The 17,904-nt window shown below is 52.3% G+C and overlaps 1 protein-coding gene across 1 annotated transcript; it reads left to right on the top strand.

Moving 5' to 3' along the window:
* Positions 1 to 691: 691 nt before the first annotated feature.
* LOC144164883 (uncharacterized) lies at positions 692 to 16,707 on the top strand. Its single transcript, XM_077695125.1, has 2 exons — positions 692 to 1,469; positions 16,565 to 16,707. Exons 1-2 carry the CDS (start codon positions 692 to 694, stop codon positions 16,705 to 16,707), a joined length of 921 nt encoding a protein of 306 aa, XP_077551251.1.
* Positions 16,708 to 17,904: the final 1,197 nt, after the last annotated feature.

Raw genomic sequence — 17,904 nt, 5'->3', positions numbered from 1 at the left:
TCTTCCGGTGAACGTTGCCAATCTGCTGCATTACAATATATATATATATATATATATATATATATATATATATATATATATATATATATATAGATATATATAGATATATATATATATATATATATATATATATATATATATATATATATCTACAAGAAAAGAAAACTTTGAACAAGGTAAAAGCACGATTGCCACCAACGTTTCAGCAAAGAGACTTGCTGTCGTCAGGGCTATCTCTCGCCTGGCTGGGACGCTTTATGTAGAGGTGGGTCCGCAGGTGAGAAGGGAGAAGGAAAGAAGGCAGTGAAATTGAGAAAGCGGATTGGTTTGCGAGTATTTCTTGGGAGATATTCAGGGGCAAAGAAGGTTGTATAGTTTGGGCCGCGAAGTAGGTATATATTGTTACACAAAATGTCAGGACTGCTTCACTGTACGGGCAAATCCTCCCCGCCAGCTGCACGGCCGATGAAGAAGGGAACGAAGCGCTTCTTTCGGGCGGAATCGATGTTGGCTGCACGCTCTCCGGTGAACCACCGCCATTACTGTGAATAAACCCCACTTCGCCTCTTACTCGCCTGCTTATCCTCGTAACATTCATGGTGGAGAAGCGGGGTAATCCCAGCGGATAACAGCGTCACTGGATCTTCGTCGAAGCCGTCGCGTAGCTGGCCTCTCGCCCGTCCGAGAAGACATGGCCCCTCCGACTCAAGGCAACTCTTCGGTGGCACCTCCCAACGGCTGGCAGCAGCCACGAGAGCCGCGGAAGTTTGAAGGGAAACCCGAAGAAGATGTCGACGAATGGCTCACCCATTACGAACGAGTGAGCAAGTACAACCGCTGGAACGCTGCGGACCGGCGTGCGAACGTCGTTTTCTCCTTGGACAAGACAGTGTTGACGTGGTTTGAAAACCACGAGGAAGAGTTGACCACATGGGACGGATGCGTCGAGGAAATCAGGAAGGCCTTTGGTGATTCGGAAGCGAAAAAGAAAAAGTCTGAGCAGACACTCCTTCAGAGAGCGCAAGTTCCCGGGGAAACATGCACGACCTACATAGAGGAGATACTGAAGTTGTGCCGGGTCGTCGACGCTAGGATGCCGGAGGACGACAGAGTTGGGCATATACTTGAGGGCATTGTGGAAGACGTTTTTAATTTTCTCATCAGTAAGGACAACCTGAACACCATCTCTGACGTAATCCAACACTGTCGCAGGTTTGAAGCGCTCAAGATGCGTCGGATAACGCCAAAGTTTGGTCGACTACCCAACGTCACAACGGTCGCCAGCGTGGACATCAACTCGTCTGTCGACCTTGCGTCGACCATACGGCAAATAGTCCGTGAAGAGCTGCTCCGACACAGTGACGTTGCCCGTCCCTGGACCCCATCTCACAACAGCGACTTACGGCACGAGGCACCTCTGAGGCACGGGGAATCTTTACGACCATCTGTCAACGTGGCCGGCCGGCGAGGTGACATGTATACTAGCCCGACACGAGATCGCTACTATCAATCACGAGGCCGTTTCCATCGTCCACAGGACGCCTACCACCCGGACGACTATCGGCGTTCAAGCCCTTCCAATCGCCAATTCCCATTCGGGCGGTTCGACTCTCCTCGCGAGCCACCTGTTTGTTACCGATGTGGGGTCGCCGGTCATATCTCGTGGTTTTGCCGGCGTCGCAGCCCTGGATCAAGCGCGGGCCCGCGGTTTACCTGGCCTAGGGGTAGTAATTATAACCCTAACCGTTGGTCGCCCCCATTTCCACCCACTGGCAACAACCAGCATCTTAATGGTCCCCGCAACGGCTCTCCCGCCTCCGACAGGAGTTTGACGCCACCGCCCCTACGCCAACGCCAATCCCCGTCGCCTCGGCGGCGCCCCTTGTCACCGCTGCCGGGAAACTAGCCGGCGCGGCCGTTGGGGGTGAGGTCGCCGGACAGTCTCTAGGAAACATACCTCTGCCCGTCTTTATGGTCAAGAACAAAGTGGAAGTGTTTATTGATGGTGTACAGACGATGGCTTTAGTTGACACTGGAGCAACAGTTTCCGTCATGAATAGGGTTTTTAAGGAGCGTATTGGGCCTAAAGTGATGTTCAGTTGAGACCGTGGTGCCATATTTCGAGGTGTTGGGGGCGAGTCATTATGTCCCATCGGTATTTTTGCGGTTGACGTTCTCCTAGCCGGCAAACACTTACAGGCTGAATTTGCAGTGCTTGCGAGGTCCACACATGATTTTATTCTCGTTATCGACTTCCTCCGTGAATGCGGCGCTATGGTGGACTGTGCGAAGGGCGAGCTCTCCATAAACAGCACGTTCTATTCAGCACTCGCGGAGGAGCCTTCTCCCTGCAAAGAACCCGTTCTGGTTGTATCCGAAGACACGCTTCTGCCCGCCCGCTCAACGTCTCTTGTTCCCGTATTGGCCCGCGGTGCTGGTGAGCCTACCTTTTGCGCTATAGCTGACCCCATTGCATCAAACTGCATCAAGAAAGATGTTTTGTTACCGCAGTGTTTGATTTCGGTAAACGGTAGGCGCAGTCTTCTATTGGCCGTTAACTGCTCAGCGGCTGGTACTGTTTTGCCGCGGGGAATGAAACTAGCGGCGTTTGAAAAAGATGTGAGAGTATCCCTGGCAGCAGTGACCGAAGAAAATTGTGATTCTGGTGGGAGCTCGGCTACCCTCGACGGACCATTCCTGCAAATGATAAACAAGGGTCTTTCTTCTACCGAGAGGGAGGCACTAGCTCGTGTACTCTGCAGACATGCATCGGTGTTTGACTTCTCGCAAAGAGACGCCAAGATCGACATTCCGTCGTGCCGCTCGCGACACACCATCGATACCGGAACCTCCCGGCCAGTGCGACAGAAGCCTTACCGGGTTTCTCCGAGCGAGAGAAGGATTATTGCCGACCAGGTCAACTAAATGCTGCAAAAGGGTGTTGTGCAGGAATCAGCCAGTCCGTGGGCAGCACCGGTGATTCTTGTAAAGAAAAAGGATGGCTCTTGGCGATTTTATGTTGACTACAGGCGCCTGAACGCAATCACAAAGAAGGACGTCTACCCACTACCACGAATAGACGACGTCATCGACTGCCGGCACTCTGTTTCGTATTTTTCGTCAGTCGACCTAAGATCTGGTTACTGGCAAATTCCGATGGATCCAGACCACAAAGAGAAAACGGCTTTTGTTACCCCCGACGGACTCTTCGAATTCAACTTCATGCCAACGTCATGCCGTTCGGCCTCTGTAATGCTCCTGCTACATTTGAGAGGTTCATGGACACAATTCTGCGAGGCTTGAAGTGGGAGATTTGCTTGTGCTACCTCGACGATGTGGTAATTTACGGCCGTTGAAGAGCATAACACACGCCTTGATACTGTCCTGAACTGCCTAGGACAGGCCAGTCTTGTGTTGAATTTGAAAAAGTGTCACTTCGGTGAGCGCCAAGCACTAGTTTTGGGCCACCTAGTTGACAAACATGGCGTTAGGCCTCACCCGGAGAAGATCGCAGCCATCAGCCATTTCAAGCCGCCCCAGTCTGTGCGTGACCTTCGAAGTTTCTTGGGGCTATGCTCCTATTTCCGCCGGTTCGTGCCTAAATTTGCAGAGCTGGCTGCTCCTCTGTCCTATCTTTTGCGCAAGAATGTGCCTTTCAACTGGACGCCAGAATGCAAGGACTCATTTTCCCAACTTAAGTTTTTGCTCACTTCTGGCCCGATACTTCGCCACTCCGACCCATCGGCTTCGATGGAAGTGCATACGGATGCCAGCAGCATCGGCCTCGGAGCAGTACTCGTGCAGAGGCATCACGGGGCCCAACATGTCATCGCCTATGCCAGCCGCACACTCAGCAAGTCAGAAAGAAACTATACTGTGACCGAGCAGGAATGTTTGGCGGTTATCTTCGCTGTGCAGAAGTTTCGCCCTTACATTTACGGACGTCCTTTTACAATTGTCACGGATCATCATTCTCTGTGTTGGCTGGTTGGACTACGTGATCCATCCGGCCAACTCGCCCGCTGATCTCTCAGACTCCAAGAATACGACTTCGTTATATCCTACAAAAGCGGCCGCCGTCACATCGACGCTGATTACCTTTCCCGACTACCACTTTCAACGACTGCGTGCGACGCGGACAATTTCGACGACTACCTCGCGCCACTATCTGAGGAATTTCCCAACGTTGAAACCTTTTGACGAGAGCAACAGAACGATCCCAAGCTGGCCCCATTCTTCGCCGGCGCTCCTGCATCCGCCCCTTCTAATCGCTTTTCTCTTCGGGACGGCCTGCTTTACAAGGCAAACTACGGAGCATCTGGTGCGCGGTTTCTTTTGGTTGTACCAGAGAGTCTGCGCTCTTGCGTACTGCGCGCTATGCACGATGATTTGATGTCTGGACACCTTGGTTACGCTAGGACATTACACCGCGCCCAAGAGCGCTTTTACTGGCCCAACATGCGGCCCACGACTGAAAAATACGTCGCCACCTGTACAGAATGCCAGCGTCACAAGCGTCCCGCCGCCATACCTGCCGGTCTTCTTCGTCTTGTGCAACCACCCACTGCTCCTTTCGATCAGGTTGGGGTTGACCTTGTAGGCCCATTTTCACGAACGCCTGGCGGCAACCGCTGGATTATCGTCTCTGTTGACCATCTGACGCGTTATGCGGAAACCGCAGCTGTTCCAACTGCTTCAGCAACCTCTGTGTCTGTATTCCTGCTGCATGCCCTTATTCTTCGACACGGCACCCCTCGTGTGCTTATCAGTGATCGTGGCCGCCAATTTATTGCGGATGTTGTGGAGGAATTACTTCGGCTTTGTACTTCGCAGTTCCGGCATGCAACCCCGTACCATCCACAGACGAATCGATTGGTGGAACGCACGAATCGCACACTCATCAACATGTTCTCGATGTACATCTCCTCCGACCATAGAAACTGGGATGAAATACTACCATTCATCACCTACGCTTACAACACCGCCCAGCACGAAACCACCGGCTACAGTCCCTTTTACCTCGTCTACGCCCGCTCAGCTAGGACGCCTATCGACACCATTCTACCATTTTCCCTGCACACCGAGGCATCCATTGCCAAAACCTTTTGCCTGTCTGAAGAATCCCGCCAATTAGCCCGTCTACGTACACTGTCCTCGCAGCGCCGTTCTAAGGACCGTTACGACGCTCGCCACCGCAGTATTGCATTTTGTAAAGATGATCTGGTGTTGCTATGGACACCGCTAAGGAAACGCGGTTTGTGTACCAAGTTTTTGTCCCGTTACACTGGCCCATTTGTTGTTGTGGATCGTGTCAGCGATGTCACCTACGGCATTTCCCGTCTCACTGCGACCGGTCACCGGGCAAGCAAGACTCAGCTTGTACATGTTGCACGCCTTAAAACATACAACCCGCGCGCTGCTGAATGACTCTCCCTGGGGGTTTCGTCTGCGGAGGGGGAAATGTTACACAAAATGTCAGGACTGCTTCACTGTACAGGCAAATCCTCCCCGCCAGCTGCACGGCCGATGAAGAAGGGAACGAAGCGCTTCTTTCGGGCGGAATCGATGTTGGCTGCACGCTCTCCGGTGAACCACCGCCATTACTGTGAATAAACCCCACTTCGCCTCTTACTCGCCTGCTTATCCCCGTAACAATATATATATGTTATGGCGAGGTTTATTGGCAGGACGGCAGCAAGGCGTTGAAACGCAGAGAGGCTCAGCTGAGTCCGAAGGGGTTCTGCCGTGCGCGCTCAGCTCTCGTGCCAACAGACCGGAGATGATGATATTGAGTTTTGCCATGATAATGATGCCGGTCGCATGAGGTAATACGTTCCGCTGGCTGTTCTTCCAACATCCGCGCTGGTAGCGTTACGTCGATGGTGGCTAGTCTTCCTCGTTACCATCACCCCCCGCGCCGAAAATAGCCAACCTGGCGACTTAGAGACACGAGAAAATAAGGGGATCGTAGGAGGGCTTGAGGCGCTGAACGTGGACAATTTCGCGTCCGTGGCGGCAAAGATCCGTCGAAGGCGTCAGTGGCTCCACGACATAGTTGACGGGAGAGGTACGCTCCACTACACGGTATGGGCCGCGGTACTTCGAAAGAAGCTTGCTTGATAGGCCGGCAGCAGTAGACGGTAAATAGAGCCAGACAAGGGAGCCGGGAAAAAATTCAGCTGATGGATTGGAGTCATCACGACGGTGTTATTGTTGTGACTGCTCTTTCGTAGTGAATGCGCGGGTGGGCTGTCGGCACTCCTCGGCGTGCGAAGTAGTCTCCGAAATCAGTGTGTATTCTGAGGCGTCTGGTCGGTACGGAAGGATGGTATCGAGGAGACACGACGGTTCGCGTCCATAAAGAAGAAAGAATGGAGAAAAGCCTGTAGTGGCCTGCTGAGCGGTGTTGTAGGCGTACGTTATAAATGGGAGAACTTGTCCCAATTTGTGTCATCCGAAGAGACATAGATTACAGTCGAACACGGATATATCGAACTCCAAGGGGATGGCGAAAAAGTTCGATATACGAAAAGTTCGATGTACAAAATATGGGCTCTGAGACCTCACCTGTGGCGGGCGATCACTTACCGATCGGCGCATTCAAGAATGACAACGAATTCCGCAATCACGACGCAACAGGATGCTTTATTTGCGTGAAAAAAAATTCGCTGATCTTGGCCTGCTTCTTCGTCGTGGAGATGAAATTAAAGACGCTGGTCTCGATCTTCTCGAGGCTTTCCAGGTGCGACAGCCCAGTTCCTCCCATGTCGCCGCAACAACGGCGAATCAAGCTGAACGCAACAGCCACTTCAGCGGCGGAGTACGATCGTGTAGCCACCTCCTCGTACGGACGATCTTCGCCACTCGAGCTTGGGTTCCTCGACCGCAGCTACGATATCCTCGTCACCGAGGCTCGCAATAGCCTGAACATTGCTGTCACCGTTCATGAAGTCGTCGGCAGACACTCCGGCTGGAACAGCAGCCGGGAAAAGGGGCGACAACTCGCGAAACGTCGTTCATGCACTCATCGTCGTCATCGCCGTCTTCGCAAGCTTCCAAAAGTTCGGCTGTCACGAAGCCTGCCTTCTGGAAGCAGTTGGCCACGGTCTCCTTTTTCACGTCATTCCAGACGTCCGTCATCATGTGTATGGCCCCCAGCAGGTCAACCTTAAGCTCAGTGCCCAGGTGGAGGTTCATCAAAAGCCTATCGAGGAGTCGCCTCCTGTACCCGACCTTGAACGACTTACTAATGCCCTGGTCCAGCGGCTGCAGCATGGCTGTTGTGTTCGGAGGCAGAAACTTGAGCTCGATGTTTTCGAGCGCGCATGTGGTGTGGTGGGCCGAGCAGGTATCCACAAAAAGGCAAGCGCGACGCCCCGACTTGCCCAGTTCGGCGTCCCACGCTTACTGGCGCGTCATCCACGCCGCCTTATTGGAGGCGTAGCGGACGGCGAGCTGCTTACAGTTTTTGAAGCAGCGGGGTGACCTTGCTTTGCCGATCACGAAGGGCTGGAGCTTTTGAGAGCCATCCATGTTAGCGGCGAGCAGAACGCTCCCGCGCACTTTGCTCATCTTGCCTCCGTGACATGTGCTGCCCCGGACGTCGAGTGTCTTGCTAGGCAGCATTTGCCAAAACAGCCCGCCTCGTCAGCGTTGAAAATTTCCGCAGGCGAAAACTTCGCGGAGATTTCTGGCCATTCCTTCGAAATCCACTGCTGGACATCTTGGCTGCTGACAGCTTCGCTTTCGCCAGAAATGGTTTTGCCAACAATGTTATGGCGGTTTTTAAACCTTTGCAGCCACCCAGTGCTGTCGTCGAAGTTTTCTTCTCCGAGTTCCGCGGCAAACCATCTGGCCTTAGCCTTTAGCATAAGACCATCCATTGGATTTTTCCTGGCCCGAATCTCTAAAAACCACGCATAGAGAGCCTTTTCAACTTTCTCGTGGGCAGCGCGCACACGGCAAACTCCGGACGTTCGTTGCTCCGCCGCTTTTCCCTTGATGTTTGCCTTGTTTTTTAACAAGGTACTCAAAGTCCTCCGCGGAATGCCGAAGTCGTCTGCCACCGTCGGACTTTTTCCCTCCCGCCTTGACCCGCTGAATGGCTTTCAGCTTTGTCGCACAGTCAAGGTTCTTGCGTTTCTTGACGATGGCTGCGGTTGCAGCGGTCATTGCTTCCGCGTCGCTTCACCACCACCCAGTCACACGTGTCGTGAGACGCGTAGACGACGCCTGCACAACTAGAAAATTTCAGCAGTCCACTGCGCCTTCGCACACCGTGCACAACGCGCACGCAGAAAAAGAACAACGCGCACGCAACACAAGAACTTTCATGGTGACGATTTGAAGGCTCTCTGAACGGACTCCAACAAAGCGCTCGCGATGGTCACCTCCGAGAGAAACAGAGATCTACGAAAGGTGCGGGACAAAGCAAAATGCAAAAGGAGGATGAGGCCGCCAGCGGTTCCGTTCCTGCTCTTCCCTTCCCCGAGGTGACATCGGGGAAAGACAGACCCAGAGAGAGTTAAAAAAAAATTCGGCAAGCCGGGGAATGTACCAAGCAGAAAAAAAAGAGCTGTTCCGCAATGCGGAGTACCTGCGCAGTCGGAGCGAAGTCGGGGCATACCTACCTCACACTGTCACATTTTCCGAGCCTTTCGGGCTACTGTCCCTGTCGGGTTTCGGCGAAGGCGCGATGTCGCCCGCTAAGCGACCGCAGAAATCGGGGGTGCAGTGACCGCCGAAGAGCACCTTCCAGCTCATGCGGCGTTCGATATACCCAGTGTCGGGGAAAATACCGTTCGATATAAACGTACGAATTCCTATACGCTTACATTGAATTTTCAAGGGGATAATTTATGTGCTCGATATAGACAATAATTCGATATACCCGTGTTCGATATATCCGTGTTCGACTGTATTAGCATATCGCCCAGGCTACAGTTGAAACGCACCGCACGGCCATTGATCTGTGGGTGGTAGGCTGTAGCGGTCCTGTGGATAACGCGGCATGCTGCGAGTAGGTAATCCACGGCCCCTGTCGCTGAGCAGTTCACGAGTCGCACCGTGTCGAAGCACGAAACGATGTAAAAGCAACTTTGCGACGTCGTGCGCAGTGCAGGCTGGCAATGCTGCTGTTTCAGCGTAGCGGTTGAGGTGGTCGACGGCGACTATAATCCAGCGGTTGCCAGTAGTCGTTAACGGTAAACGCCCGTACATGTCAATACCAACACGATCAAAAGATCAGGCTGGGCATGGCAACGGCTGCAAAGCACCTGCCTGTGGGTCCGGTCGTAACTTTCGGCGTTAGCAGTCGGCACCAGAGCGAACGAACTTGCAGACAAACGTGTAAATTCCGCGCCAGTAGTAGCGCAGCCGGAGGCGCTGGTATGTCTTGAGTACTCCGGAGTGGGCACACTGTGCATCTGCATGAAAGGAGTTGCAGATTGTAGAGCGCAAGTGGCAAGGGATGACAAGCAGCCACTTTCGGCCTTCGGAGAGGTGGCTACGGCGGTAGAGAAGCTCACCAAGAATGGCGAAGTGGCGCGCTTGGCGGCGGAGGGCTCCGTGTACTGATGTCGTCACCTGGTGTGAAAGGACAGCCAAAATTGAAGAAATCCACGGGTCTTAACGCTGTTCGGCTGGCATGTCAGCAAAAGGAAGGGGCTCACCACCACTGCCTGCAGCGGCGAGAGATACAGCAGCAAAGGTGACAGGTGAGCGAGATAACGCATCGGCATCGGCATGCCTGCCGCCAGAGCGGTATGTCACACGGATATCGTATTGATGGAGCCGAAGAGCCCAACGCCCAAGTCGTCCGGGTGGGTCTTTCAACGAAGACAGCCAACAAAGAGCATGATGGTCCATCACGACATCGAATTGGCGATCGTATAGGTAGGGGTGAAATTAGTCGGTGGCCTAAACGATGGCTGGGCACTCTTTCTCCGTGACAGAGTAGTTGGATTCCGGCTTAGTAAGAGTAGGGCTTGAGGAAGCGACGACATACTCGTCAAACCCTGCTTTTCGCTGCGGAGGACGGTGCCCAACCCGACACCACTGGCGTCGGTATAAATTTCCGTCGGCGCACGTGGGTCCAAGTGCTGGATAATGGATGGAGAGGTCAAGAGGCAGCGTAACGTGGAAAACTCCTCATAGCATGTCGGTGACCGGAGTCGGAGGTTTGCTCACAGTCGAAAGAGTTGCAGAACCGGTTAAGTAGACAGAGGAGGTGATCACGCTGCGTAGCGGAAAGATCAGAGTCGACAGAGGAAAATAGAACGTAGGAACTGGGCGCCGATGCGGAAGGTGTAAGGGCACTAACTGGTAGCGATGATCCTTCATCGGTTACTTCAGCTAGGAGGTTGGTGTCGAGGGGCTCGTCACAACTAGTGCACTCACCGCGAAGCACAGTGAACGCTGACGTGGATGGGTTAGTGATGTACATAGTAGAAAAGCCATTTTCAAGGGAGAGGACGGAGAAAGGCAGAGGAATGTTCTGGCGTCGGGAAAACAGTTGTGATGGGTTGACGTTTACGGTCAAATTGAGGAGGGAAGCACAGGACACTGGAACTAACACTGCGCAGTTTAGAGGAATGTCGGTATCTTCCGTAACAGCGAGCTTGTCCGAGGGTAAAGGCAAATCGTTGAACTGGGCATCACACACCGGCAGCAATGCAACCTCGGCGCGGGCGCAATCTATAATAGCTTGATGGCGTGACAGAAAGTGCCATCCTAAAATGATATCATGAGAGCATGAGGTAAGCAGCAGGAATTCAATGACGTAAAGGGCGTCCTGTACAACGACCCGGGCTGTGCATGTTGCGAGAGGTTCAACTTGTTCGGCGCTAGCTGTGTGAAGGTGAAAACCGAAACAGGGGTCGTAACTTTTCAAATGTTGCGACAAAGTTTTGCATCCATTACGGAAACTGCGGCACCAGTGTCAACAAGCGTGTCAACAGTGTCAACACCTTCAACAAAAACCACTTTCGTAGGATAAGTCGTCAATTACATTCGTAGAATAAGTATGAGGGCTTCCGTGTGTCTGGAGATACATTTGTAGTATATATAAATACCCCAGAAAGTGAAGCGGAACACAGTCGCCCAGATAGCCGAACTGGTAAGGCATTCGAGATCTAATCGAAAGGCGTGGGTTCGGTCCCCACTCTGGCCGCGAGTTTTTCTTTCTTTCTTTCTCACGTAATTAATAATAATAAATAATAATGTAACATCACTAACGGTAAAAAATATTCTAACCATTCCCCTCTGCCTTCTTTGGCGTTGTAGACTACCGGCATTTCTTCCTGTATTTTCTAACGAGCCCCTCATTTACAAACCCTATTATCATGCGAAAGCTTAGCGAGGGCCTCGGTTCTGGCAGCCTTGATGCCAAGGTAGCATAACAGGGTTTCCCGCCAGTTACCCGCTTATGACAGGCTGTAGACGTTCGCGTCACGCCCCGGGGGTTGAAAAAGAAGGTCCCCTTCTCCCCGTGTAGTCTGAGTGGCGCTGGCTACCACCCTCAAGCGTCAGATACAGTTGTAGTATATATAAATACCCCAGAAAGTGAAGCGGAACACAGTCGCCCAGATACCCGAATTGGTAAGGCATTCGAGATCTAATCGAAAGGCGTGGGTTCGGTCCCCACTCTGGGCGCGTGTTTTTCTTTCTTTCTTTCTCACGTAATTAATAATAATAAATAATAATGTAACATCACTAACGGTAAAAAATATTCTAACCATTCCCCTCTGCCTTCTTTGGCATTGTAGACTGCTGGCATTTTTTCCTGTTTTTTTTCTAACGAGCCCCTCATTTACAAACCATATATATATATATATATATATATATATATATATATAAATTAGAGTTCGCAGTAAAAAAAACCTCAGTAAGCAACGGGGAGAACGTGGTAGGTCATTGAAACAGATAAAAAATTTTGGAAAGAAAGAAAGGAAGTGGAGAAAAGATACCCGCCAGGTGGGATCCGAACCCACGACCTCCACAATGCCGGTCTGGGCGATAGCCACTACACAACCGGCGGGACAATCTTTCCCTACACTTTCTGGGGTATTCATGTTAGGGTATTTTTGTTTCCTGGGCTTGGGGGTGGTAGGCAGCGCCACTCGGACTACTCAGGGTGAAGGGGACCTTCATTTTAACCCCCGGACCGTTACTCGAGTGTCTACGACATGTCAAGAGTGGTCGACCAGCGTTGAACCCTCTTGAGCGTCCTATGGCACGAAGGCTGTCAGAACAGAGCCCCTCGCTATGCATGTAGCGAATCAAAATGGGAAATGAGGGGCTCTTTGAAAATAAGACAGAAATAGGAGTTGACAGTAAAGATAACCTTGAAAAGCAAAGGGGAGGATGTGGTAGGTCATTGACAAAGATAAATAATATCGGAATGAAAGAAATAAAGGGGAGAAAAAATGCCCGCCTGGTGGGATTCGTACCTACGACCTCCAGAAAACCGGTCTGGAGCCACTACGCTCCAGGCATGGCGATTTTCCCCTTCACTTTCTGGGGTATTTATGTTAAGGTATTTTTTTATATATATGTGTGTGTGTATATATATATATAAAATATATATATATATATATATATATTTATATATATATATAGCAAAAAAAGAAAGACACACGTCGAAAAAAGAAAAGGTTTAACGTTTCGGCCGAGGGACCGGCCTTCGTCAGAATAACCAGAATAATCAGTTATTCTGACGAAGGCCGGTCCCTCGGCCGAAACGTTAAACGTTTTCTTTTTTCGACGTGTGTCTTTCTTTTTTTGCTACGACTTGCCGGTGTCCAAGAAATATTTTCCTGCAATATATATATATATATATATATATTTATTGTAACGAAGAAGCGACGTCCGGGTCAAGGGATTCAAGCTCCGGCCGAAATCTAAACGGAAGCAGGACAATCCCCACGGACAATCCCCACACATCAAGCGCACATCATTCGCAGCGTGATCGTGTTCAGTGCTGGCTTGCGCTGCTTCTTCGGCTGCTTGAGCTTCTTCCTCCTCCATCGCTTGATCTCCTCGGTTCCTCGGCTGTCTAAATAAACCCCACTACATTTTGGTGGAGTGTGCGGGTTCGAGCTCGGCTGCCATCACCCTGGAACTTCGAAATCGGCGGCTTTCAACCCCAACCATGCCCGATAACGACAACGCCACTCAACCGCAGCCGACGCCGTCGCCTGTGATCTGCTCTGGCGCGCTCCGGTAGCGTGATCCTCCCAAGTTCACCGGCACTGGCGACTATGACGCTGACGATTGCCTTTCGTCATACGAGCGCGTCAGCAACTACAACAGATGGGACGACCCGATGAAACTCAACAACATGCGTTTTTCCCTCGAGAAGTTCGCAGAGCTGTGGTACAACAACAACAAGACCGGCATTCATACCTGGACTGACTTCAAAACGCGCTTTTTAGAATCTTTTGATCGCCCTGCCGTCGTAAAATTCTCGCCGAACAGCGCCTTCGCGGGCGAGCCCAGCAGCTGGGAGAAAATTTCAGCAGCTACATCGAAGACGTCGTGGAATTGTGTAGGCGGGTCGACCCCGCAATGACTGACGCCGAGAAGATCCGGCACATCTTGAAAGGCATCGACGACGGTGCTTTTCAGATGCTCATTGCGAAAGATCCGACCACGGTGAGTCAAGTTATAAGTCTATGCCAAAGCTATGACGAACTGCGCAGGCGCCGGGTCGTGGCCCGTCAATCTTTGGGACCAGTGAATACGGTGTCGGGCCTCGCTCTCCCTTCGGAAAGCCTGTCCCTTTGGGCAAAAATACAAGATTTTGTGCGCGAAGAGGTGGCCCGCCAAATATCTCTCGTGCCCCACGTTCAGGAGACGTCATCATCTCTAGCTCCTGCTCTTCAAACTGTTATTAAGCAGCAAATCGCCGAAGCGCTTTCGACGTCTGAACTTTCTGCTGAAGACGCCGCACCGCTCACTTACGCTCAATTAGCGGCCCGGGCTCCACGCCAGTTCCCCGCAATTCGTCGTCAGGGGCCAACGTTTTCTCCGCCCCCTTCTCACATGACGCCGCCAGTCACCACTCCTTGGCGAACACCTGACAACCGGCCTATCTGCTTCACCTGCCGCATACCGGGCCATGTCGCACGTTATTGCCGCCGTATGCCACTATCTCGTTCCGACGCAGTTCGTGCAGCTGCCTACTCACCCCATCCCATGTTGATGTATGAGCCGCCGCCGCTTTGTCGTGGCGCACATCCTGGTCCAACTCCTGATCAGTTTCCGCCAATCGTGCCGTTGACGCCAGCCGCCGTTCACAGTCACCACGCCGCCGCTCACTGTCGCCCATGCGTCGCCGCCCCGAAGATGTCCAAGAGGGAACCTAACGTGCGCAGTTCACGAGGCACGAACTGCGCACCCATCGAAATGCACCAGACATCGATCGCCCCCAAGAAATGTCATCGACGTAACAATTGACGGTATACGCACAGTCGCCCTCGTAGATACAGGAGCCACTATTTCTGTCATAAGTGAAAAACTTTGTCGCTTATTGAAAAAAGTTACCACACCCCTCACAGGCCTTTCGCTTCGTACCGCAAGCGCTGAACAAATCGAGCCTTATGCGACGTGTACAGCCCGTGTAGTTATTCAGGACGCCATTTACCCCACTGAGCTCGTCGTCCTGGCCTCGTGTTCCCACGACATTATTCTGGGCATGAATTTCCTGTCTCGCCATCACGCGATCGTCGATTGTGCCCGTGCCGAGGTCGAGTTATCTGCTCAATATGATGAAACTTTGTGCGATGTTTTCGGTTCGTCCTCTTCCAGCGACAAAATCATCGTCTCCGAAGACGCTCATATTCCGCCGCACAGCTCTATTCTTGTACCTCTGTCTTGCTTCTCTACCTCCGATGACACGGTTCTGTTTACTCCTTCCGAAGTATTCCTCCGCCGGAAAAGCCTACCCCTTCCTTTCGCCGTTTTGGAGCTCCAGTCTGGCGGCACGTCAATGTGGATTACGAATCCGACGCCCTGCCCTTTGAGTTTGCTGTGCGGCGAATCCCTCAGGAATATTGAACCCATAGCCTCCATTCTCTACTTCGACGATGCCGAATTGAGTACATCTGCCCTGGACATCAACGCTCTCAGCTCTCCGTCCTCCCATGCTCATCCGCTACCGGCCGACGCTTTCGCCTTTTCATTAGACAGCAGCTTGACCTTAACGCAGCGCACACAATTGCTCGCACTGCTAAGCGCCTTCCATTCTTCCTTTGACCTTAACCAAACTGCCTTGGGCCGTACGTCAACTGTCGCCCATCACAACGACACTGGCGCACAGCCACCTTTGCGCCAGCGTCCATATCGAGTATCACCATCTGAACGCCGCGTCATTGGTGAGCAAGTGGAAGACATGCTTCGGCGAGGTGTAATCCGACCATCGCAAAGCCCGTGGTCATCGCCGGTAGTGCTCTTCACTAAAAAAGACGGCTCCATACGTTTTTGCGTTGACTATCGGAGGCTTAACAAGGTGACCCGCAAAGATGTCTACCCTTTGCGCCGCATTGACGATGCCCTTGACTGCTTGCACGGTGCGGAATTTTTCTCTTCATTAGATTTGCGATCCGGCTATTGGCTGGTTCCGATGGCCGAATCTGACCGACCGAAAACAGCCTTTGTTACTCCCGACGTCTTATATGAGTTTAATGTAATGCCATTTGGCCTTTGCAACGCGCCCGCAACGTTTGAACGGATGATGGGCAACATCTTAAGAGGTCTCAAGTGGAACACGGGTCTCTGTTATTTAGACGATGTTGTCGTGTTTTCTCCAGATTTAGAGACACACCTCATCCGGCTCAAACAAATTCTGACCTGCCTGACGGCCGCTGGACTACAGCTAAACTTGAAAAAGTGTCGTTTCGGGGCCCGAAAATTGACAATCTTAGGCCATGTGGTGTCCAAGGAGGGTGTTCTACCTGACCCGAACAAGCTGCAAGCAGTCGCGGAGTTTCCCAAGCCGACGTCACTCGAGGCCCTCCGCAGCTTCAATGGCCTCTGCTCTTATTTCCGCCGGTTTGTCCGAAATTTCGCTTCCATCATAGCGCCCCTAACAAGACTACTCGGCAGCGACAATGGAATAACACTCGTGGTCGCTAGACTGTGACGAAACTTTTTCTACTTTACGGCGGTTGCTGACATCACCACCCATTTTGCGCCACTACGACCCCAGCGCCCCAACCCAAGTGCACACGGACGCCAGTGGTGTCGGCCTCGGTGCCGTTCTCGCCCAGCGGAAGTATGGCTACCCGGAATACGTCGTTGCATATGCCAGCCAATTATTCCGTAACGGAAAAAGAGTGTTTGGCCATTGTTTGGGCCTTGGAAAAATTCCGGCCTTATTTATACGGCCGCGCATTCGACGTTGTTACCGACCACCACGCCCTATGTTGGTTGTCGTCTCTCAAAGACCCCACGGGACGGCTTGCACGTTGGGCCCTACGTATTCAAGAATACGACATTCGTGTCGTTTACAGATCAGGGTGCAAACACTCTGACGCCGATGCCCTCTCTCGCTCGCCTCTGCCAGATTCGACGACGTGCCCCGATTCACCAAAGTCCTTCATCTCTGCGCTCACGCTTACTGACCTGACCCTTCACCAGCAACAAGACCCTTGGGTCTCTTCTATTATAAAGTACCTTACCGCCCCGACGGCCACCTCCCAACCTTGAGCACTAAGACGGCAAGCAGCTCATTTCGCTGTGCGGGAGGGTCTTCTATACCGTCGCAACTATATGACCGACGGAAGGAAATGGCTGCTCGTAATACCACGCCATCTACGAGCCGAAATATGTGCAGCTTTCCACGCTGACCCCCAATCCGCCCACGCTGGAGTCTTGAAAACGTACGCTAGGCTTCGTCAGCGGTATTACTGGAAGGGAATGTATAGTTTTGTGCGCAAGTACATCCGTGGCTGTGAGGCCTGCCAACGACGCAAGCAACCCCATCCAAAGCCTGAAGCAGACTTGCAACCTCTACCGTGCCCTTCACGCCCCTTTGACCGCGTTGGAATTGACGTTTACGGACCTTTACCAGTCACGCCTTCTGGGAACAGGTGGATTATCGTCGCCGTAGACCATCTTGCGCGCTACGCGGAAACGTCCGCGCTTCCCAGCGCTACGGCACGCGACGTCACCCTGTTCCTTCTTCATCACTTCATCTTACGTCATGGTTCCCCCAAGGAGCTTCTCAGCGACAGAGGACGAGTATTTCTATCCGAAGTCCTGGAAGCTCTCCTCAGTGAATGCAAGATCGTTCACCGGACGTGTACTGCCTACCACCCGCAGACAAATGGTTTGACGGAACGATTCAATCGCACGCTTGGTGACAGGCTTGCCATGTACATAGCTTCCGACCACTCTAACTGGGACGTGGTGCTTCCATTCGTGACTTTCGCGTATAATACCGCAACGCAAACCACCACGGGGTTTTCTCCCTTTTTTCTTCCTTACGGACGCGAGCCCTCAAGCACCATGGACGCCATCCTCCCATACAGTCCCGATGCCTCGGAAAGCAAGCCCGTCTCCGAGATAGCACGACACGCTGAAGAATGTCGCCAGTTAGCTCGTGCCTTCACGTCCCGGGAACAAAGTCGCCAAAAGTACCAACATGACCTTGGTGGGTCATCTCCGCCCTCTTTTCCCCGTGGATCTCTTGTTTGGCTATGGATACCGCTCACAACGCCTGGCCTGTCTTCGAAGTTCCTCGCCAAATATCATGGCCCGTATCGCATCATAGAGCGCGCATCACCGGTAAACTACGTCGTCGAGCTGCTCACACCATCTGACGATCTTCGTCGCCGTTTACGCGAGACTGTTCACGCCAACCGTTTGAGGCCCTACCACGAGCCCATCGTCTCGCCCTCGCCA

The sequence above is a fragment of the Haemaphysalis longicornis genome, unplaced genomic scaffold (genome assembly GCF_048455015.1).
Source record: "Haemaphysalis longicornis isolate Haplotype H1 unplaced genomic scaffold, Haemaphysalis longicornis Haplotype H1 scaffold_14, whole genome shotgun sequence".
NCBI lineage: Eukaryota > Metazoa > Arthropoda > Arachnida > Ixodida > Ixodidae > Haemaphysalis > Haemaphysalis longicornis.
This window is presented reverse-complemented; position numbering and strand designations above follow the sequence as displayed.